General features: G+C 30.8%; 2 protein-coding genes across 9 annotated transcripts; both read left to right on the top strand.

Annotated features, from left to right (window-relative positions):
- The first annotated feature begins 10000 nt into the window (after positions 1 to 10000).
- LOC111917933 (protein SHORT ROOT IN SALT MEDIUM 1) lies at positions 10001 to 17710 on the top strand. Of its 8 annotated transcripts, none has more exons than XM_023913607.3 (21): positions 10001 to 10157; positions 10420 to 10548; positions 10674 to 10823; positions 10937 to 11128; positions 11237 to 11334; positions 12258 to 12770; positions 12866 to 12911; positions 13731 to 13823; positions 13905 to 13960; positions 14105 to 14216; positions 14294 to 14505; positions 14587 to 14650; positions 14738 to 14911; positions 15088 to 15118; positions 15218 to 16164; positions 16260 to 16334; positions 16442 to 16516; positions 16604 to 16993; positions 17083 to 17124; positions 17214 to 17276; positions 17436 to 17710. In XM_023913607.3, the coding sequence occupies exons 2-21, from the start codon at positions 10456 to 10458 to the stop codon at positions 17523 to 17525; spliced, it is 3516 nt and encodes a 1171-aa protein (XP_023769375.1). In that variant the 5' UTR covers positions 10001 to 10157; positions 10420 to 10455; the 3' UTR covers positions 17526 to 17710. The 8 variants fall into 8 exon arrangements, with proteins under 8 accessions (XP_023769375.1, XP_023769341.1, XP_023769362.1 ...); XM_023913573.3 differs by having other exon boundaries at positions 10925 to 11128; XM_023913594.2 differs by having other exon boundaries at positions 10004 to 10195; positions 10455 to 10548; positions 10925 to 11128.
- A 5062-nt stretch (positions 17711 to 22772) lies between these two features.
- Positions 22773 to 23180, top strand: LOC111918368 (uncharacterized). Its single transcript, XM_023914042.1, has one exon. It carries the CDS (start codon positions 22773 to 22775, stop codon positions 23178 to 23180), a length of 408 nt encoding a protein of 135 aa, XP_023769810.1.
- Positions 23181 to 23878: the final 698 nt, after the last annotated feature.

The raw sequence follows: 23878 nt of genomic DNA, 5'->3' as shown, positions 1-23878 counted from the left end.
CGATATCCTTGTGGCACTTATGTTTGATGTAATGTGTTTTAATAATCCATGTCAGATTATCACCGGTAAACAAAGAAACGTAACCCACAAATGCCGGTCACCATTAAAAAATGTTATTTTTATTCGTAACTTTATTTGGATTTATAATAAAAAACATTATTTCGTTGGTTTTTTGTGAACAACAAAAACGTAATTGGGGTAATATGAACGTTTTTGAAACTTAATTGGTCTTTTAAGGCATTTTCCCTTAAGAAAATTGTGTGAAAGATTCAGTGTCCGAAGATGATTTAAATTAGAAAATGAATCGGAGCTACTGTCCGTTAATATGTGATTCGGGAGTTCTAATCTAACAATCCTACCAGAAGAGGACTTCCAATTGATACCGACCCAGTTGCAACAACTGGAAAATGAAAAAGCTGATGAATTTGTAAGCCACCAACCATCAATTGGCAATTCCAATCCATTCGTGAAACCCCTTAATCCTCTCAGGTCATCAGAATTACATGTCAGATTTTGTGAGCTCAAGTTCTGGGTTTGGTGATTCAGTTTGAAGTAAGTAATTGAGGGGGTGTTTGGCTTAGCTTTTAAAAGCTCAAAAGTTCTTCTCCAAAAAGTTACAAAAAGTCAGGAAATCCTAACTTTTCCAAAAAGATGTTTTTCTTGTATTAAAACTCAAAAGTTACTAGTTTGCCAAAAATCTTTTTGTTTTTTTTCTTTTACAAAAAGGACTTTTGTCTATGAAAAAGCTAAGCCAAACCCATGAGTATAACACATAAATTCAGACATTCATTATGAAGAATTGAAAATAAAAATCAGATAAATTTAATCAGGGGGCTGATGGAATGGGGATGATGGTCCGATGAAGAAAGAGAGAATAGAGAAATGGAGAGAACACTGAACATACCTGATCGATTCCAGCGCGGAGGTGAGAGGTGGAGCTATCAGCGGTGATTGCAGATTGCCGATTGGAAGGTGCCGAGGTGGACAGGAGCTCCAGCGAACAGCGTTGAATCGACTGAGCAAGGGTTAGAGGATCGATGACTTTGGTTTAGAGTTTGGACTACCGAGACTCCGAGAGCAGGGGGGCTAGTAGTTAAATATATACAATTAACCATTAACTAATATATACAATTATATTTGACAAAATTACAAAAATAGTCCCTGTGGTTTACTAAAAATCACAAACTCAGCCCCTATAATTTTTTTTGATGCAAATGGTCCTTGTAGTTTACAAAACTTGCAAGGATAGCCCTTTTTACTAACTCCGTTAAAATTCTGTCGTTAGTGCATCAAATGTGGGGGTATTTTAGTTTTTTCAAGTATAAAAGGGATTGAATTCGTTACATTTAGCAAACCAAAGGGACCATTGGTGGTAAGGGTCAAACTCACGACCTCCACTTCCTATGCACAGCTGATCAATCCTATGATTTTACTTCCTAAAATTAATTTATTTAGTAAGAAACCGTTAAAACATATAAATAATAAAAATATCCAAAAACATATTTTTACGTGATTTTTTTTAATAAAACAAATATATTTTTTCCTATTATAAAGAAATATATACAAATAAAGTTTTATGTTTTTTTTTTTTATGTATTTTGCTTTGTAAAATATATTTTTTATATATTTAAAAATACATTTTCCGGCAAAAAAAAGTTATGTTTTTTTTTAATACATATTTTTTAAACCGAAAAATAGTATCTAGAAAACCTAATGGGCCAATACAAAAACATATTCGACCGATTTTGCATTCCAATACAATGTAATAACATATTATATAAAAACGTATTATTTAAATACATATAAAAGCATATTTACATAAAAAATTAAGTTAATTGTATAAACTTATTATTTTTATTAATTTATTCAAGGTATGGTTTGGAAAGAACTTCTTTGACTAAATTAAAAGAAGACAAAACATATTAAAAAAAAAGTTTTTTATGTATTTTTTAAATCGAAAAACGGTTTTTAGAAAACCGATTGCGCTAATACAAAAACTTATTTGACCGATTTTGTATTCCAGTACAACGTAATAACATATTATATAAAAACATATATTTTTAATTACATAAAAAAACATATTTACATAAAATAAATACATAAAAAAAATATAAAAAACATACTTCACATAAAATAAATATATACAAAAAACTTTTTTTTTATGTTTTTTAGGATTACGTTTTTGTATAATATGTTATTACGTTTTTTTAATGTATTTAAAAGTATACGAAAACTTATTTTTTAAATACGTAAAACAAATATGTAAAAAAACAAATAATTGTTCGTATTTTTTTTACAATATGCTAAAAATATATTTTGTTTTATTAATTTTTTTTTTGTAAAAATAAGTTTTTTTTTAATATTTTATTATTATTTTATTTACGATTTATAGATAATATTAGTTAGTTTTCGAAAATATAAATCAAATGTGACTCTAGCCTAGTTGGTTAAGGCTTTGGTTGATTAAGGGAGAAAGGTAGGAAGTCTAAAGTTCCAATCTAGTTCATTTTCTATCATTTATATTATTTTAAGACAAATTACAAAAATGGACCCTATGGTTTATCAAATGTCACGAATTTAGTCCCTTTATACTTGAAAAGACGAAAATACCCTTACAGATTCAGTCAAAGGGCCATCTTTGCAAGTTTTGCAAACCACAAGGACCATTTACATCAAAAAAAAATTAGCAGCGACTGACTTTGTGACTTTTGGCAAACCATAGGGACCATTTTTGTAATTTTGTCTATTTTATAAATATCATCTCAAAGAATGAATTAAGCACATAGTAGTTAAATAGGGGCCAATAATGGTTTTTTATTTTAAACACATACCTTTTATGCATTTTTTTTTAATATAGGGACCATTTCTGTTACCTAGTTTAAACAAGAACCATTTATATAAATTTACTTTAACATGCACCATTTCTTTAAAACATCACATAAGTGTGTGTATATGACTGTTTGTGTGTGTACCAGTGTGTTATTGTGTATGTATGTAAGTTTTTTTGTGTTTATGTAGGAAAAAATAATTTCCGAATTATACCAATTTACGTTAAAAAATGATTATTTATATAATTTCTGTTTGAATCAGTACCATTTATGTCATTGTATATGTGTGTATTTGAATTTTTTTTTTGAAAAAAATAAAATAATATTCATGTTTATAGCAATGTACTTTTAAAATATGGACCATTTATGTAATTTCTTCCTCACAAAGGGACCATTTCTGTAACTACTGTTTGTGTGGCTGTTTTAGTGCAAAAAAATATACTTATTCCCAACTCAAGCAATGTACATTTAAAGTATATTGTTATAATTAGGTTAAATTTGTCGGTGCTTTTTAGTGGCTTTTTTGTGCAAAAGAAATATACTTATTCCCAACCGATGGTTTAGGAAAGAAAGTCCTTAGTAATTTTTTTTTTGCTTCTGACTCAAACTCATTGATGTTGCAGCACTTTGGTGGTTTTTTTATTTTTGGTTCTGGTTTGGACCATTTTGTCCTTAGGGATTATTCAGTCCTGTTGTGTGTTCCCTGGAGATTTTATGTACAAAGTTAAAGCAATTATGGATCTTTAATTGTATTTACAATGTTAATTCATGGAGTTCGATGTATTTTACCTACCATTGACCATTTTACCCCTGATGATGTTTAGAGGCAGTCTGGCCCTAATACGTTGTCGTTGATGTGCTGAAATGTTAAGTTACCTGCATAAAATTCATTTCCTAGTGTTCAGGTTGTTGGCCTAATTTTTTTTGGTTGGTATCCTTACCATTTTGCGCTTGGGGTAGTTTTTTAAAGTTCTCCTTGGTGTTGTAAGAGTGGATGTACTTGACTCCATGGTGTTTTGAACTTAAGAAATGTCATGTCTTCGACTAATATGTATATATGTAATTTTACATTACCGACTTAATGCTTTAAGTCACTTTTTTTTGAAAAAAAAACTTTGCGGGAAAATATGGGTTCACAAAAGATCCAGACTATATATTCTATTGGGAATATGACTTGGCAAAAATAATAAGCACTTGAAGAGGTCATGCATTGTGGATTCCCTTATATGTTGTAGTTTTATATCTACTACTTTATCCTAACAACATTGTACTTTGTCGAGGCATTACGTCTTATTTGTGATATGATATATTTTCGAAATAAGATTATTATATTTTTAAATTCCCTCCTATCCGGTCTAACTTCAAACCTACAAAATGATGGGCAACATGTCAAAGCTAAGGGTACATTTCTGAAATATAATTGGGCATAATTCTAAACTATAATGTTTTTAATAAAAAAAATTGAAAATAATTGAGTATATTTGTAAATATTATGTTTTGTATAAAAAAATGAAAATACGATATTGTATTCAGAAAATGAAATGGGATGTTGATAAATAAATAAATAAATTACATTGCTATTTTAGAGCATATGACAAACACATAATCAATTACTAACAATGCGCGTCCGACGTGTTTTTTTGGAATATCATACGATTCCGATCATACCAAACACTACTATATTATAATTGTTGAATCCGATTAATGATTTAATCTTGTAACGTTCATCTAGTTTTTTAATCATTGACGATTTATTCTCAATTATATTTTTTAATGGCTATATTTCTATTACCATTCTATGTTATTATTAGACGTCTTCAGTAAAAATCAGACTTCTTTACCTTAACCTTTTCCAAGTCGTCAACCATTAGTAGTCCGAACCCAATAATTAATTATTGAAAGCTGAAAAAGGCAGAAGGTCTTGGTAAGTTAAATCTGTAAATCATTTTGAGTTCTATTTTTATATGTTTTTACAACATTAATTTTGTAATTAATGTTGTTATTTTTCTAGTGATCGTTAATGAAAGTGATGAAACACAAAAGACATCGGAAGAAGCTGAATCACAACAAAGGGATAAAAAGGGATAATGACTTGAAAGGGTAATAGACTTTCGATTTTGTTCATATTTAGTCACTAAACTTTTTTATTATTATTTATTTGCCACCGAACTATTGAAACTGTTCACATTTTACCCTTATGCCGGTAACAACCGGTCATAAGGGTAAAATGTGAACAGTTTCAATAGTTCGGTGGCCAATAGATAATGAAAAAAAAGTTTAGTGACTAAATATGAACAAAGTCAAAAGTCCATTACCCTTTCATGTTATCCTAATATTATACCCCTAAAAAGGTATAAAAAACAAATTATTTAATCACGCTCCTTAAGTTGTTCCTAACTATTTCTACTTAGGGCTATCCAAAAAGTATTTTGTTTTTAATTCATAAAGTTATATCAATTTAGGTTTGACCTTAGACACCTAATCTAACATTATTGGCTACCAATAGGGTATTTTGATTCTATCTGAATATCGATGCTCAACTTCATGTTTTAGCTGATGCAAGTTAGCTTGAAATCTTTATGAAAATGACATTTTTAATGTAAATCCAATAGTTATTGATAATAGATTTAAAATTGATGTTTTTGCTTAGTTTGATTCAAGGTTGTAGAACTCGTTACCCGGTACCTGCTCGGCCGACAGGGGAGTAGCGAGTACTCGGATTCGGTAATTCATGTAGAAATATTTTTTGGAAAATTATATATGTCAAAATCATAAGTTAAAATCATAATATGATTAAAATATATAACCAAAATTAGATACATGTGAATACATAAAAACTGAAATACACATAATTGTCTCACTACGTGGATAATTACTGAAAATTTAAGATATATATATATATATATATATATATATATATATATATATATATATATATAGTAATAATCACATGTTTGTGTTAAATAATAAATCATTAAGTGCATTATACATATTAATCTTGAAATTCTTGATTTTTTTCTCTTTTTATGACAATTTTGACCCTTTGACAAAGTTTGACCGAGTAGGCTCGAGTTTGTCCGATTTTTGACCGAGTTTGACCGATTTTGACTAAATCTGAGTTTTTTGGCTGAGTTAACATTACTCGCCTAGGTGGAGGGCCGATTCCGAGTAATCGGCCGAGTTTTGCAACACTGGTTTGATTAAAGAATCAACTTCTTTTCCTCTCTCAGATGTTGTTGGTTAGTTCGATGGACAGTTTCAGTTTATATTTGACTCTGTGTGTTTCCTGAACAAAACTAGTCAAAAAAAGCTATTTTGTGTATGTTTAAAGTAAAAATATCATATTGTTCTTTATCATTTTTTATTCTTTAATGAAAATAAGATGTTTTAAACTCATAGACAAATTAATACTATACTATTTTATTTTTAAAATACAATCATTAAAAATGAAAAAATTAAAATATATTTTTTTTAACTAACGAGGGAGAATTCCTATAATAGATTTTTACATACGGGGCTACTTTTGAAACTGTAATATAATATGAACCATTTATATATATATATATATATATATATATATATATATATATATATATATATATATATATATATATATATATATATATATATATATATGTATGTATATTTGACCGTATGTATGTTTTCAACTATATGTATGCATATGTTAACACAAGTTACATAAGAAAAATTAAAAAGAATAATAATATTAAAAATACTTCTAAATGTATGTTGTGTGTAATATGAAAATTTCGATATCCTTTTTAATAGTAAATATACTAATATTAAATTGTTTATATTTTACCCTTACGATCGGCTGTTACCGGTCATAAGGGTAAAATGTGAACAGTTTCAATAGTTCAGTGACAAATAGATTATGAAAAAAAAATTGAGTGACTAAATATGAACAAAATCAAAAGTTCATTACCCTTTCAAGTCATTATCCCGAAAACAAAAGGTTCGCCATTGATATTTAATTTCTCTTTTCCTAAAATATGTGTTTTCCAGATAGATAGTATTTTACTTTATTTCATTTATTTATTTTTTCTCGTTTTCTTGTTTTTTATTTATTTTTATTATTATTATTTTTTTATAGCTTTCAATGCATTTGCCTCTTGTCAAAAACCTGTTACATTAGACTCCTCTAAATATGTTGTCAATTTGCGACCCGAAAGTTTTCTCTTCATGTTATTATACATTTAGCATTTGTTTAACTAATTTTAAAGATCATTTCGTAAAGTAGCATATTTTTAATAATTTTAAGCTTTAAAATTCTATCAATACTTGATGCATCTTGATTTTTGTTAGACTGAACAAAACTTATGTGTATATTTATAACTTTTTTTTTAAAGTCACTAGCGTAATACTAGTTATACATCAAAGACTTATAGCCCAACTGTAATGGTATCAGGTATTGTCCTCGTTTGTTTTGAGGTCAAGGGTTCAATGCTTGTTTGGGACATACGCGAAATTAGACATAGTTTAGATATACATTAGATTTGTTGTTTTAAAAAATAAATAAAATAAAAATAACCTAGTTATACAATAAAGTGGCTTTTAGACAAGAAATATTACCATAGTTCGTTTTAGGATAAAATATGCTACCACTTACCAATTATATAATGGCTTGATATGGGCTAAAACATTTATTATTTATTTTTGAATGGCGGAGACATATTAAAAATAAAACAAAACCAACAAAATGATAGAACAAAGCATGCTGGTGCATTTATGTAAATTACAAAAACAGTGTTAAATGAAAAGAGTGTTGTCTTTGTCCCATAAATGGGAAACATGCACACAATGAGAAGTAGTTTTAATTTTCACATTTTTCTTCTTTCTTATACTCTTATATGCCTTCTCTCAAATAAAGGAACTAAAAATATGTATTCTAAACCCATTTCTTGTTTATTTCCCTTCTACAAATACATACACATGCAATGGAGCACGTATAAAAAAAAATTGTTATAATAAGGTCATCTGGATGTCATTAGACTTGCTACTCGTTAAAACTGATAAAGACGATTCTTATTCGTAGTCAGGAATCATACTTGCTCTTACTGAACAGAGGAACGACACCAATAGTATTACCTTATCCTCATGGTATATATTATGACTAGGCGAATCCCCGCGCGTTGCGCGAGAATGAAATTATATAGTGAAAATAATAACTTTTACCAAATTATTATTTAATATTTCTACTTTGAAACAAAATGTTAGTAGTAAAGCAAACATATAGTTAATATATTAGGTTTATTAAACATTACAGTTTAACTTTTAAGTCATTGTGATATATACAATTATTTGATAATTTTATAAACCGTTTAAAATTGTGTAAAATATATATCAAATGAATGATAATATAACGGGTAACAAAACATATGAACAAAAATATGAACTATAACGTTTAGTAACATAAAAATAGAAAAACATCTATTATAACATTTGTATTAAAAAAGATATATATACAACGAATAATAAAAAATATGAAAAATAAAAACTATAACTTTTAGTAACATAAAAACACTAAAACATATATTATAACATTTATATTAACTCTTCATATTTAAATCATAAATATCTTCAAATACATTAATGTTTTTAATGAGGAAGACTTTACAACTTTATAAAAGAAAGGAAAATAAAAAATTATTAGTGATTACTAATTAATAATCATAAGTTAAAAACTCTTGAGTTTTAACTAATAAATATATATAAATTAGAAAACTTTTGAGTTGTAGTGTGAGTTTCAAATGAATGCGGTACTTGGAAATGTATTATTATTATTATTATTATTATTATTATTATTATTATTATTATATTCTTCTAAATAATTGGTTTTTATGCATCATTTGAATCTCTTCAATTATTAAACATAAAGATATTTAATTATAAATTTATAACATACATAGGTGCATATACATGTTAAACAAATCACGCACACACACACACACACACACACACACATATATATATATATATATATATATATATATATATATATATATATATATTCGTAAATATCATATGTAATTCTTATGGTAGTAATATGGATAAATTACTTTCATATGAAGAACATATCATGATAAGTCTATCATAATTACATATTAAATGTTCAAAACTATGTTATCTTTTAAATATGCTGTGTAGGATAACCCAATAAAAAAATAATATAAAATAAACATAATCAAAATAGATAAACTACAATCAAATAAATAAGAGCAATTGATGGTTGAATATATAAATAAAGATGTTACATAAACATACATTTAAATCAAAAGAAAAAACTAACATTCGTCAATTTTGCTCAAACAAAAAAACGGATATCCATTTTATGAACCTTCTTTCTTCATTTAACATCATTCAACCATAGAAACTTGATGATAATTCTTCACTAACCTGCATTCAAAATATTTATCTTGAAAAAGAAGAATCAGAAAGATATTCCAAGCAAAACATTGATCTTTGGAGAGTCACATTCAAGATTGAGTAATACACACAAATCACATATAAAGATTAAATGAGAAACTGCATATAAAGAAAGAATATAAATGCTTCATTTGTTTTGGTTGAAAGAAAAAAATCATATTACAATTATCATCGATGCGACATAACCCATTTATTCAAATCATCATATTTGGATCGTGAATGCTTCAACTATATGAAAACTTTTGAATCACAAAATCTTCAAATTCTTCTTAAATGTAAGATTTTATATAACACAAAAGACACAAAAGATTGACCTTTTTATAGTAAACTTTTCACTAAATGCTAATTAAACATAATATAAGTTATAAAACGTTTGAGTGTTAGATCATAATTAAGAAAACTTTTGAGTTGCATTAGTTAAAAAATAGAGTTTCAAATGAATGTGGTTTGAGAAAGTTAAAAAAGAGAGTTTCAAATGCATGAGATTCAAGAAAAAATGCTAGTTTTATAAGTATGTATGATTGTTTGAGAATTTAGATAATTGAAGATTGCTAAAAATGAGAGAATTGTAGAGAGATAATGTGATATTTTAAGAAAGTATATTATTTGTGACCGGTCAAACCAGTTTCAGTGTTCGCCGTGTCTGAACCTACATTAGAGGCCCAAATTTATTCGGCCCAAGTACAATATAACCCATCTCACCCGGGTAGGGCTCCAGGCCTCCAAAGTCCAACCTCCAAGCTTTCTCCCGATTCACATAATCTACCATCTTGCCGGACCACTCACCAGAAACAGCTACGTCAACTACGTCCTCATTTCGACTCATGTCATTTGCTCTGGTCGGCAACCGGTGAATTCTTCGCTGTCGTCGGTGTTCAATTTGTATGAAATTCCCATTATATACCAGTTTAATATCTTGGGTAATATTTTCAAGCATGGAAATTTGTGTTCGGGATATCAATGTAAAACTTCAAAATTCAGATTGATTATTTCTTCAATTCTAATTGCAAATCATGGAATTGGAGTTACAAAACATACCTTAATTTGTCCTACAACCAAAAACACCATTCATCAAAGTGACGAGATAATCATTATAATGAATATCTCCCGTAAAATTAAATCCGGACATGTTTAATTTGTGTAGGGTTTTCTTTGAATTTTTCTTTTTTCTTGGAGAAGTATGTATCCTTCAAGAGGAAATAACGCGTATGGGCAGCAACAGCAACAGCAACAGCAGCAATCCTTCTCTGGTCAATCTGCTTATGGTCAAAATGTAAGGTTTTCGATTGAAGGCTTATTTGTAATTATCTCCATATCAATCTTTCGTTGGTGAAACATGTAACTTTTGCCCTTAACCTCGATTTATGTTTCTGACTTCTTGATTTGATTTGGGTGAAGGTGGGTCCTGATGGCGGGGCCTCTCAGATGTCTATGGCTTCAAGGCATTCAGCCATGTTAAGTGGCCATCCATCATCTACTGGAACTCATTATGGCGGTCAATATGCTTCCGTGTATGGTGGTTCAGTGGCAATCAGCAGTGCCCTAGAGGTCAGTGAACGTTTAATTTGGGAATTAGTTTTCTTTTCATGGATTACAGATTATAAAGATTCTGATAAATCTCTATAGCATGTAAAGTGTAAACTTTGTAGTCACTTCTGCAGGCATCTGGTGCTAGTGCTAGTGGAGCATCTGGTGACTACTCTGTTCTTAGTCAAAAATATGGTCAAAAAGAGATTCCTGGTTATTCACCAGGGGATAGATCCCGGGCAGGTGTTTATTCTTCCCGAGATTTGCAAAATGAGCCTACTGCTCGGTTTGGTGATTCAGTTGCTTATGGTCATCATCAAAATCAGGTTTTGTATCATACTTATATATGTTGATGGTTATTTATTTGTTTTAAAATTTCCCTTGATGAATCATGACATTTAAGGTTTTATCATGTCTGATTGTTTTTGGAATAGGGGGACATATACAGTCACTTGGATGCTGCATCAGCACTACGGAAGGAATTGCTACAGACTCAGACACTTCAATCTTCTTCTATTGAAGGGAGTTCCAGGTAACCTACTTCATAAGATATATATGCAGATTTATGTCTTTTAGGTGCTGTTTCTTTTCGACTTTATGGACTTAATGGAGACAAGACTTAATATCGACAAATATGTAATGGTGTTTCTTTTTGACTTAATATAAACATATGGGCTTAATTGGTTAAATGAGTGTAGGGTGTCTTTATCTATTAGGATTTAGGACCTCATTTTTTATGCTGCTACCCTCTAACCAAACTCTCCTCTAATAATTTTATTTCTTTTAAAATCCTTTCATCTTCTTAGTTCTTCCCAAGAATCGACCAATTCTCTCTCTAGGGTTCATTTCTCGTCTTCTTCCCTTTTATCACTTTTTAAAAGTCTATTTCTTTTTTTATTTCTTCTTCAAGAATCTTTTTTTATTGCTATTAAAACCTATTTCTCTTGAAACCTATTAAAACACACAATATTTTGGATTTAACTTTTGTATTTCAACTTATTTGTGTTTAATTTAAGTTATTATTGATTAATCATGTCAATTTATAAAATTTCTTATCGTGGTCAACTTATAATGATTTTCAAATAAACAGTCAACATCACTTGTAGACTGAAGGGTAAAATGGTCACTTTTCCATATTCAGACTGTTCCCTTCGGTCCAAAAAAGAAACGGTTTTCCGTTTTCGTTTATAACAACATTTAGTCACATACTGACTTACTCCAGATGACATCATTATCCATTCAACACTTAATGAAGAAAAAAAAAGAAACAACCCTTTAGTCTAATTATATATAGTTTCTTGCTTACATTCTTTTTCTGAGATTTCATACCATCTATGTCCCTCTTATGTTCTACTTACCAATGAATGAGGAGCAAGATATGTATCATACTACTTCCTTTCTCAGTCTACATGACAATTGACAACCACTTTCTAAGTCCCCAAACATTTCTGGCAGACAATCTGATTATCTATCAAGGGCAACTACCATTCGTCACACAGGTCAAGAACTTTCGTCTTATACCGGAAGAATGGATGACATGTCACATCATGGACAACAACATGCTCCATCAATCCTAGGAGCAGCTCCACCACAAAACATTGACAATCATGTATATACTCATACATCTGCTTCTGCAACTTCTGGTTATGGAGTCAGCCTGCCACCTGGCAGGGACTACGGTTCAGCAAAGGGTCTTCATAGCACACCTCAAGGTGCCATGGTGGCACGTGGTGGTTATGCAAGGGTTGATGACAGGGCACAAGGACAAGGACAAGGACACAATCGTGAAATTAACCGAAGAGCTGAAGATCTTCATAGGGATGTTTTAAGAGATAGAGAAAGAAAGAGGGAACGTGAACGTGTTTTGGAGAGGCGTGAAAAGGAGAGAGATAGGGAGAATAAACGTGTTATTGAAAAAAAGCGAGAGCGGACCCCACCTCGTATTGAAGCTTCTTCTTCTTTGCATAGGTGGATGATTGTTGCTTAAAATATAGTTCTCATACGATCTTTTGCAGCCTTCATGACTAACTTGTGTTGTGTTAATCTTGTTATATATGGTGAAGGCGTCGTTCTCCTGCTAAAGAAAAACGCAGAGATTATGTTTGCAAGGTAAAAAAAAAGGCACATATGAGCTCTTCATCTGTTGTCAAGTTTCCTTTTTCTTCTTGTTCTTCGGTTTTAGGTGGTAAATTGACTGAATTCTATCTAGCAAATCTTCCCCAATTCTGTTAAATTTGGAGTTTTGTACTGAAAAGTACTGTTTTTTTTCACCTATCACTCTCATATTGCTATACTTCAAATCCCTTCTCTCTCTTGATTGGCAATGCACTTCTTGGCATTCACTGTTTGTGCTTTCCTTTCAATATTTACCTTCTTACTCTTACCCCTTCTTCACTTTCAACTTATATTGCTAGCATCTGCTTTCTTCTTCATTGCCCTCTTCCTCCCCCCTTTGTTGCTATTCATTATTGTGGGCTTGTGTTTCATATGTTGGAGGTCATTTATGGAAACAACCTTTCTACCCTTCATTCCATTCGTTAGAGACTTGGGTTTTGTTGTTGTTCTTGGCATTCTTTTGTGATTCATCTGTCATCAGAACACCCTCTATTCATTTTGGTATTTCATGGTCTTCTATACGTTCTATAGGACGCTTGTTGGCTTCTAGATCATTGGATTATACTGATTAAAGATCGTTTTGGGTGAACTTATTCAAGATTGATGTTGCGTTCTAATTATCTTCATCTTTGGCTTCATCTTTCTTTGATTGATAAGGACTTGAGCTCTAATGAGATTTGTTTATCAATTGAAAATATCGAGACATACAGCTAAATTGTCAATGCCTTGAAAGCAGGAAGATAAGATGACACTTGACTGTTTGCTTCCTATCACTTGTTTGTATTTCTGATAGGTTCAAGTACCATTTTGCAGGTTAATTCATCCAGTTTAGTAGATTTTGAAAGAGACTATTTGTCTATTGACAAACGGTATCCTAGGTTATTTACTTCTCCAGAATGTTCCAAGGTTAGTTTTATTTTATACTTTTGCATCAACTACTCCTTGCTCTTTTTATTTGACACTAACCCGAGTTCTAAATTGCTACAGGTGATCGTTAATTGGTCAAGGGAGAATCTTAAAATTCCTTTGAATGTTCCTGTCAGGTATGGTTGCCATTGTTTCATGTTCTTTCCTTATGTTCCATTTTCTGGTTGAAAGGGTATTGGTTTGGATGTATTTTGTTATGCATTCTAAAAGAATAAAGATCACCCAAAGTTATTAACAAATTGTTGTTTCTGTTAACACAGTTTTGAGCATGATTTTGTTAGAGATGATACAGAAACTCAGCAGAAAGAGGCATCCATTACAACTATGGTTGATGACCCTGTAAAATCAGAGCACACTCGGTGGAATGCAAAGGTATATATTTTCTCTTTGAGATTTCTGACTTGAATTTGAGAATAAAATTTGTAATTTCTTTTGCTTATTTTGTTCAGATTGTATTAATGAGTGGACTCAGTCAAAATGCTTTAGAGGAGCTATCATCTGAAAGAGATTATGAAGACCGAATTCCCCATTTTTGCAACATGATTAGGTTTGCTTGTCTTAAAAGTGGGAATACTTTCAAGGCAATTGGAGGCTTGTGGGAAACCACAGATGGCAATGATCCTTCAGTTGACAAATCCACTCTTGTTCACACTGCTATCAGGTTTGTTTTTGCATGATAAATTTTACATTTTTACCCCTGCAGAGTTTCTTGTTATCTAGTTTATTGATTTATACTATGTAGGTATGCCAAAGACCTTACAGGACTTGATTTGAAAAACTGCCAACATTGGAATCCTTTCCTTGAGGTAATACATTAATGTTTTGAGGGTTTATCTAATTAATTAATTAGATTTTCTTGTTATCTAATCATTTGATTATGTCCATTTTTGCAGATTCATTATGACCGAGTTAAAAAAGATGGAATATTTAGCCATAAGGAGGTCACAGTACTCTATGTTCCTGATTTATCAGATTGTTTACCTTCAGCAGATGCATGGAGGGATCAATGGCTTTCACACAAGAAAGCTATTGCTGAGAGAGAGCATCAACATGCTCTTAAAAGAGAGGTATACTATTATTGCTTCATATTTTACATATATATATATATATATATATATATATATATATATATATATATATATTTAAAAATAAATTAAAAAAAAGGACAGATGAAACTAACCTATTGTTACAATCTGTTGAAACTAAAAGTTGTTTCTTCCATCATATGTTTTGGTTTGTATAGATAGCTCGAGGAAAGAAGGAAGGCTTGAAAGGTAACTAACTATTGATATGATCATACCTGAAAGTTACTTATTTTTTTTTTATAAAAATACTGTAAGTTTACCTTTTATAACTCTATTGATTCTGCTTAGATAAGGAACCTGGGACACCCAAAGATCTGAAGAAGGATGCAAAATTAGAAAAAAAGAAAGTGTCTGAATCTGATGAGTCAGCATCAAAACTTAAAGAAATGGTAAAAGATAAAGTCAAAGAACCTGAAAATGAGGGAGTTCATATCAATTCAGTAGATATAGAGAAGAAAAATGTGGTTGAGACACCTGGCGAAGGGAATAACTCTGTAGAAAAGAAAACTGGTAGTGGAAAAAAGAAAATTATCAGAAAAATTATAAAAAAGAAAGTTGTTAAAAAAGATAAAGCAGGAGACACAACAAAACAAACTGATACATTATTAGATTCCAAGAAAGCGGGAGAGACTACTACAGAGACAGAGGTTGCAGGTCAAGGTCAAAGTCAAAGTCAAGAGTCAACTGGTAATACTCCTGCTGTGAAAACTCTTACAAAAAAGAAAGTTATAAAAAAGGTTCCTGTGGTGAAAGCTGTTAAGAAAGAAGATGTAGGGACACAATCTGAAGTAGTGACACCTGTCAAAGAGAAAGAGAGCTCTGAAATCAAGCCAAAGAGTGCAGATATAGGAAGTCTTACAAGTGTGAAAAAAACTGTAAAAAAGAAAATAATAAAAAGGGTTGTAAAAAAAAAGGTTGTTGCTAAAGATAAAGTGGCAGATAAACCAGAAGTAACTATTGACGAGGAACAAAGTGTTGTCCCTGAGCAGAAAAAAGATGAAATTGAAAACAAGGGTGAAAAGAAAGGTAAAATGGGTTCCAAAACGAAGGGTATTATTGTCCAGTCTGATAATAATGAAAAGCTGGAAACTGAGGAGAAGTTGAAGGAGGGGAAAGTGAAAAAAGAGAAGGATGTTAAAGGTGAAACAAAGGGTAAAGAAGTAAAAGATAATAAAAAGGATGAAGAGGTTCCTAGACACCCTGGGTTGTTTCTCCAAACAAAAGAGAGCAATAAAGTATGTGATTTTAACTTATGTATTAGTTCCATTTTGAAAATTAGGGCAAATTGCAATGAATAATGTATTTTACATTTTTACCCTTTCTGTCACAGTTTCGTTCATCTTCACTTTCACTGGATTCCCTCTTGGATTATGATGATAATGATGTTGAAGAATCAACATTTGAGGTGAGTGGCTTTATACAGTTATTTATTTTGTGAATGATTATCGTATTAAATTCTTTATACTTAAAGTAAAATAATTATTTGATTACACTCTTGATTTACATTTGCAGTTGTCGTTGTTTGCTGAAACATTTTATGAAATGCTTCAGTATCAAATGGGTTCAAGGATTTTAGCATTTCTCCAGGTTTTGGTTAAAATCAATAACAGTTAATGATGCACTATTTTTGTTCCCATTTTTTATTTATTTCTTGTATTGTTTTTTGTATTACAGAAGTTGCGTATCAAATTTGTGGCTAAAAGAAACCAGAAAAAGAGACAGTTGGAAGAAGTTTCTGAGAAGGAAAAAGTGAAAACATCAAAGCGTTTGAAAAGTGATGATTCTGAAGTAAAAATCAAATCAGTTGAAAATGAAATTTTAGAAAAAGATGAAAAGAATATTCCAAAAGTGGAAAACATGGTTACTGAAAACATAGAAAACACAAAATCAGATGAAGATCTTGAAGAAGATGAAGATATGACAGATGCAAGTTCCAAAGATAACACAAGCAATGAGAAAATTGACATAGATTTGAAGTCCAAAAACATAGTAAAGAATGAAGAAGAGGAAGAGGAAAAGGTGGATTTAAAAAAGAAAGAAATAATCGACAAGGAACTTTTACAGGCATGTTTTTTTTTTAAAAAAAAAAGAAATCTCATTGTTGTAATGTTTTCTTGAATTAATTCTCATTCTTATTTTTTAATTTGAAACAGGCTTTTAGGTTTTTTGACCGAAATCGAGTTGGTCACATTAGGGTAAGTTTGGTAATTAATAATATTTCAGTTCCATTATTGTCATGTTTAAAGGAAGTAAAAAATTAAATATTGAATTTGTTTGTCTTTAGGTTGAAGATATGCGATTGATCATACATAATTTGGGGAATTTCTTGTCTCATAGAGAAGTCAAGGTAAATATATACACAATCCAGTATAATCCAATAGAAAGTTGTTTAAGAAAAAGGAGAATATTTATAAAACAAAAACGACCAAAATAGAACAAAAAGACTTTTTTATTTTCTTTACTTTTTACACAAATGTTTTATCTCTGACTTGTATTTATGTGTCAGGAACTTGTACAAAGTGCATTGCTGGAAAGCAACACTGGAAGGGACGATAGAATTCTGTACAATAAGCTGGTGAAAATGACTGACATTTGAAGTGATAGATTGATGCTTCTTTTTTCTATTTTTGTGACATTTTTGCACTCTTGTGTAATTGGAAGGCATTTGCTTTTGGATGTATGTATGATGTTTTGTAGACATGTAACATATACCCAATTGATATGCGAAACTTGTTAGTGTTATTGATCAAGTTAATAATACATAAGAGTTTTATATAATTATACACTTGGAGTTTGAGTTGCTTTAAATTGGTTTTGCTTGTTGTCTAGAATGAAGCCAGGATTCCATTGTTGTCCGAATGGCCAAGTGGGAAATAAGATAATTTTGGACCTTCCTATCAATGAACATAAACGTATGTTGTGGGAGGCTATCAATACACACCGATGACTTTATAGCAGTGGAGAAAAGGTTGAAGGTGTTTGGTTGGTGGATTTGATGAAAAATGTATGAGTATACATGTAATGAGTCGTGTTTGTCATGAGACATTCTATTGGTACCACAATAAATGTTAAAACCATCTTAGTCAAATCAATCTTAGTAAATGTTAAAAAATATATTGACTTTATTTAAATAATGATACCTAATGTAATTTCTGTGGTATTATATAAATAATTTTGTTTATTTTTACTTTTTGGTTCAAACTAATTAACTTTTTGACTATGTTTATAGTTATAAAATAAAATTACACAATTGGTCCTATATTTTTCAAAACAAACGTAATAAGTAAACTTTTATACGTTAATTTCCGTGGTATTAAAATTTGAACGTCATAGTCCTTTTTTTCTTTTATAAAAACACTTTTTTTACATTTTTTCATTTTATATTGTTATTTTATATATTTTTAATTTTTTATTAAAAATCTCTCTCTCTCTCTCTCTCTCTCTCTCTCTCTCTCTCTCTCTCTCTCTCTCTCTCTCTCTCTCTCTCTCTCTCTCTCTCTCTCTCTCTCTCTCTCTCTCTCTCTCTCCAATAGGTGGTGTAGTTAGTTGATTATTAATCTTTATATATGCAATTAATAAAAATTATGCATTTGGACAAGATTTAATTTTATTCTCTGCATTATTTGAACATCACACAAAAACATATATACAACTATTTTGTTTATAAAATATATGTATAGTAAATGTAAATTATAGTTTTTACTTACTACCGTCTTGTAAAAAATAATTATAATTTAATTTTACTGGAAAAACGATTGCATTAACAATAAAATATGTAATATTATGATGTATGTACTGCTGTTCTAAAAACTTAAAAAAAATTAACAATATATTTTTGTATACTTATCCTCATCAATTTTAATTATGTAGTTACGAAAACTATCATATTACATATTTTACATACACATAGATGGCCACTTTTTTTTTTTTTTTTTTTTTTTTTTTTTTTTTTCCTTCAATTTGTACACATTTGGTCACTGAGTTTTTCGTCTATATTTACCCCTTCAACTTGTTAAACCATACACATTTAATCCTTATGACCGACTCCAGGTTAGCTCGGAAAAATGACTTAATATGGTAATATATTTCTCATTTTGTACACATTTAGTGCTTAATATTTTTTACACATTTTTTCCTTAATATATATATATATATATATATATATATATATATATATATATATATATATATATATATATATATATATAGTTTCAAAATAAGTCTTTTTTGTTTTTGTACTTATTAAGGACTAAATGTGTATGAGAAATGTATATAAATCGAAAAATATATTACTCAGTGAACAAATTGTATTATATTCGAGTTTGTCTACGTTTCGACATCACTTTTTTCTCGTTTTTTATATATCAGTATATATTCGAGTTCGTCTACATTTCGATGCATTTTAGAGATGCATGCTTTCTTATAAAATTTACAATGAAAAAGATTATCGGGTTCTAATATATATATATATATATATATATATATATATATATATATATATATATATATATATATATATATATATATATAAAAGAAAAAAATTGAAATATTGATATATATTAAATTAAAAATAATAAGGATTGAATTTGCATTGTAAGCCGGAAATACATTTTAAATAGAAGGGGCAAAGATGTAAAAATTGTTTAGTTGATCTCCGTTATATAATTTAAATAAGAGGTTGGCTAAAAAAACACTTTATCTTTCTATTTAGACATCCTATTTGATTTTTAAGGTTTTTTATTGGTTGAATTTACATTGTTTTTTGAAAAAGTAAATTATAAATAGTTTATTATAGGTTGAATTTTAATAAAAATGTTCATAAGATGTCTAAGGGGTGTGAATTTAGCAACACCCTTTAAATAATAATAATGTAAATAATAATATCACAATAATATGCAATTAATATAAGTCTCATCAGTAAAAAAAAATGGTTGGCCTTAAAAGTGGTTTCTTGATCTTGCTAATAACAACATAAATGTCATTTCAGTTTGGGTTTTTAATAAAAGGAGTGGTTTTGACTTTTAAAATCGGTGGTTTTGACCCAAATTTTAGGTGTGAATAGCAACACCATCATGATGGTCTTTTCAACTTTCCACTTTACTGGTGGGACCAGTGACATGGGTGGATATATTGATGACATTTCAAGCCGTTTACAAAGGAGTCTAGGACCAATGTAAACGAGGGGTTGGTGTTGCATGTTGAGCTCCTAAATCTGTTAAAAGTATACCTCATAGTGTTTGTTAAAATGCAAAACTTTCAGATGTTACTGCTAAATTTTTTACTTCTATACAAGTTTATTAAATAAATTCACAGCTGTTGATATGTCATTAGTTTTGCAAAACAAAACTTCTAAATGTGCAAAAGATCATCTTGATTCCATGTCCCCAGGAAATGGAATCAAGATTGGTAGCAAACGTCTTTCCTTTAAGATGTAGAGCTTTCACAAGACACTTTATTTTTTTTTGTGCACACCAATTGTTTGGTGGGATGTCACTTTTTAGGGTATATGGTTGCGTTCGGGATTTCGTTATTGTTCGAATAGCAAAGTAGGCCATAAGATGATTCTCGTATGATATCTCGTCTCAATGGGCTGCACCTTGCTACCAACGAACGTGAAAGTATGTTGCAAGAGGATATTAATACAGAGTAATAACTGTTTATAGTAGTGGAGAAAACATCAAAGATGTTGGGCGATGGATGTGGAGAACATATATGAGTATACATGTGGTGAGTCGTGTTTGTCATCATCATGATGGTCTTTTCCAATTCACTAATGGGGGATGAGGACATGGGTGGACACATCATTGACATTTTCAAGTCATCTACAAAGGAGTCTCAAACCAATGTAAATGAGGGCTTTGTGTTGCATGATGAGCTCCTAAATCGTGTCTTGAAAGCTCATATGACTAGCGCCAAAAGTATACCTCTTATTTGTCCTCGTGTTTTCTCTTAGACATTGAAAAAAATTCTTTATAGGATGGTTTCCGAGTTGACGTCCGTTGAAGCGTGTGTTAGGTTGTTAACTTTTCCTCGTTGCACTTTACATGTGTTTAGGCCCAAGATAGGAAAGTAGATATGGTAATATGAATGTTGGAAAGATTGAATATATATATATTTGGAATAAGTAAATATTTATTAGTTTGCAAACAACTCGGGTGGAAGGGTTGAAAACAAATTTTTTTATTTGAGTTGTTGTCAACTAAGAAACATATATTTATTAATTAATTCTTATTAGTCGCAATTATGGTATTATATGTAAAACTCTAACAATATATTTATATAAAAATTGTGAGTTATTTGTTTTATGTATTTATATGAATTGTTAATTTATATTTACATATTTATTTGATTTGTTAGGTTTTTTTTTATTAGAGACTCAATGGTAGTTATTAGAGGTACAACTAATACCCTACCTACCACACCATCAAACCTCTAAATAAAGAGCATAAAAAATTACATACAAAACTTCCTACTTCTCTAAAAACATAAAATTTCGTTGCTTGACAAAAATGTCTTCATCTTCTTCTCCACCTAAGGATTGGTTGAAAACCGCCCACAAACAAAACTGCTAAGTTCAATGTATATTAGCAAGAAAAACTAACTAAACATTATCAATGCATGTTAAATATACATGCTTTTTTTCTGATGTTGAAACTACTACTATTGCATCATCATACATAAGAACTTTAAAAACATCAGTACTTACATCTTTGGATAACATGTCGAAGGACTCCTTATTGTTTGATTTCATAAGATTTTAACTAAGATTAGAGAAATATGCTTATGGACGTTTTTCTTTGGACATGCACCTTTTAATTATTCCTATTTTTTTTCCTTATATTACACAACATTTCAAAATAAAAGTAAAAAACTATCGTTTTGTACGCTTTGGCTGCCCTCCTAACAATGTTTTTCTCTTAAGATTTGTCATGTACCGAGCTTGAATGTTCGATAAAAGATGATGACCAGAAACACATGATGCGGATTCGGGAATATAGTTTTAATGGACACAACCATTGCTAGCGCCCTATCAGACGATAAGGTTAAATTTTCTGAGTCGCAGATGCAATCATGTAGTTTTTCTAGCAAGGTGCCCACTTATCTGTACAATCACTCTTGCATACCCCATATGCAACATGCAAAATTTAGTTGTTATCGTCCATCACAACCGCTAATAACATGGTGCCTTTGAAGTCACCATTTAGGTGGGCCATGTCTATCATGAGTGCATGCCTACAACATTTGAGAAAGACACTCATATACTCTTGAATGCTTATCCATTTCCTCTTGATTATCATACACTCATATGATTGTGATCACCATATGTATAGAATAAAGGAATTTATTTATGTTCTTATCTAGTTTATAGCTTATCATTATTGTTCTTATCTAGTTTATTGCTTATCCTTTTGTTTAGCTAGTTTGTTAGCTTTATTCTCTTTTAAAGGAACATATTGTATACATTTTGATTCAGTTTTTGACAAAGCAATAAACAGGTTGGCTCTTATCAGTTTTTCATAGTATCAGAGCAGGTCATCGGCACCGGATAACTAAATCGTCCGGCAACCATGATAGGAGAGAAATGTGATGGAAGCAAAAAACCAGAAGTTGAAACAATTGATGTCAATTCGCCATTCTACATTCACCCATCTGATTATTCAAAACAAATGCAGGTGAACGACATTCTGAATGACAACAATTACAACGAGTGGAAGCAGGAGATGACTAACTTTCTTCTTGCGAAAAACAAGATGGGACTATCAAAAAGCCACAAAAGGATTCGCCAACGCACATGGATTGGGTTAGAGCCAATGCCAGGGTCAAGGGTTGGCTAACAACTGCAATGGAAAAGGAGATACGTACCAACGTTAGGTATGCCAATACTTCTTCTGAAATTTGGAAGGACCTGGGGGAGCGATTTGAAAAGGAAGGGGCACCAAGGGCTTACGAATTGAAACAGTTACTCAATGTAATGCAAAAAGGAGGTATGTCTATTTCCAATTACTATACCAAGTTAAGGTCTCTTTGGGATGAAATTCAGATTGTCCTACCTACGCCACGATGTGTGTGCGATGGGTGCGAGTGTGCAATTGGAAAACAGTTGAATGAAGTGAAGGAGAAAGAGAGGACTAATGAATTCCTCATCGGACTTGATGACGAATTTTCAGTCATCCGAACCCAAGTCTTAGCCATGAAACCAACACGCTCCCTTGCAACTACTTACCAACTGGTGGCGGAAGATGAACAGTAGAGGGCAATCACGGGTGGAGCAAAGAGACCAGGAGCAGAAGCTTCAGCCTTTCAGGCTAACTATGGTGAGGTAAAGATGCAGTGATAGTCACAGAGCAAGCAGAACACACAGACAATCAACAAACAGCCCCAAAAGCTGCAAAGATCGAGAATGAAAAGAAAGAAAAATGCAGCTACTGTCAAAGAGAAGGCCATGTGAAGAAGGGATGTTTCAAGTTAATTGGATACCCTGAGTGGTGGCATGGAAATCGAGACAAAGGGGTACCAAAGGCTGCGTGTGTTGAGAAGGTGACCAGCCCCATCCCGGGGTTGACAGATGAGTAATATCATCTGTTTGTGAAGCACTTCAAGGAAGGTGGAAGCATAACTGAACAACCAAGGGCTAACATGACAGGTATAATTGATGCATATGATGGATGGGTGGTGGTCTCAGGTGCCACCGAATACATGACTCATAGAGGTGACTTTCTTAAAAACAAAACCCAAAACCCAAAGGGAATCCTTGTTGTCATCCTAAATGGAGACAAAATTCCTGTTTTGGGTGAGGGTGATCATATTCTTCCAGGTGGAATAAAAATCAAAGGAGTATTATTTGTACTTGATTTTATTATAATCTGCTCTCTGTTGGGAAACTAACTGATGAGTTCAATTGCGCTGTAACTTTCTTTCCGAGTTTCATTGTCATGCAGGAATTAGGGA

Source organism: Lactuca sativa, chromosome 8 (genome assembly GCF_002870075.4).
Source record: "Lactuca sativa cultivar Salinas chromosome 8, Lsat_Salinas_v11, whole genome shotgun sequence".
NCBI classification, from domain to species: domain Eukaryota; kingdom Viridiplantae; phylum Streptophyta; class Magnoliopsida; order Asterales; family Asteraceae; genus Lactuca; species Lactuca sativa.
This window is presented reverse-complemented; position numbering and strand designations above follow the sequence as displayed.

Coding starts and splice junctions, on each gene's coding strand:
- LOC111917933 (XM_023913573.3), top strand. CDS start 10,456: ATGTATCCTTCAAGAGGAAATAACGCGTATGGGCAGCAACAGCAACAG. Junction 14,651..14,737: donor ATTGGAATCCTTTCCTTGAG/GTAATACATTAA, acceptor CCATTTTTGCAG/ATTCATTATGACCGAGTTAA. Junction 15,119..15,217: donor AAAGAAGGAAGGCTTGAAAG/GTAACTAACTAT, acceptor GATTCTGCTTAG/ATAAGGAACCTGGGACACCC.
- LOC111918368 (XM_023914042.1), top strand. CDS start 22,773: ATGGAAAAGGAGATACGTACCAACGTTAGGTATGCCAATACTTCTTCT.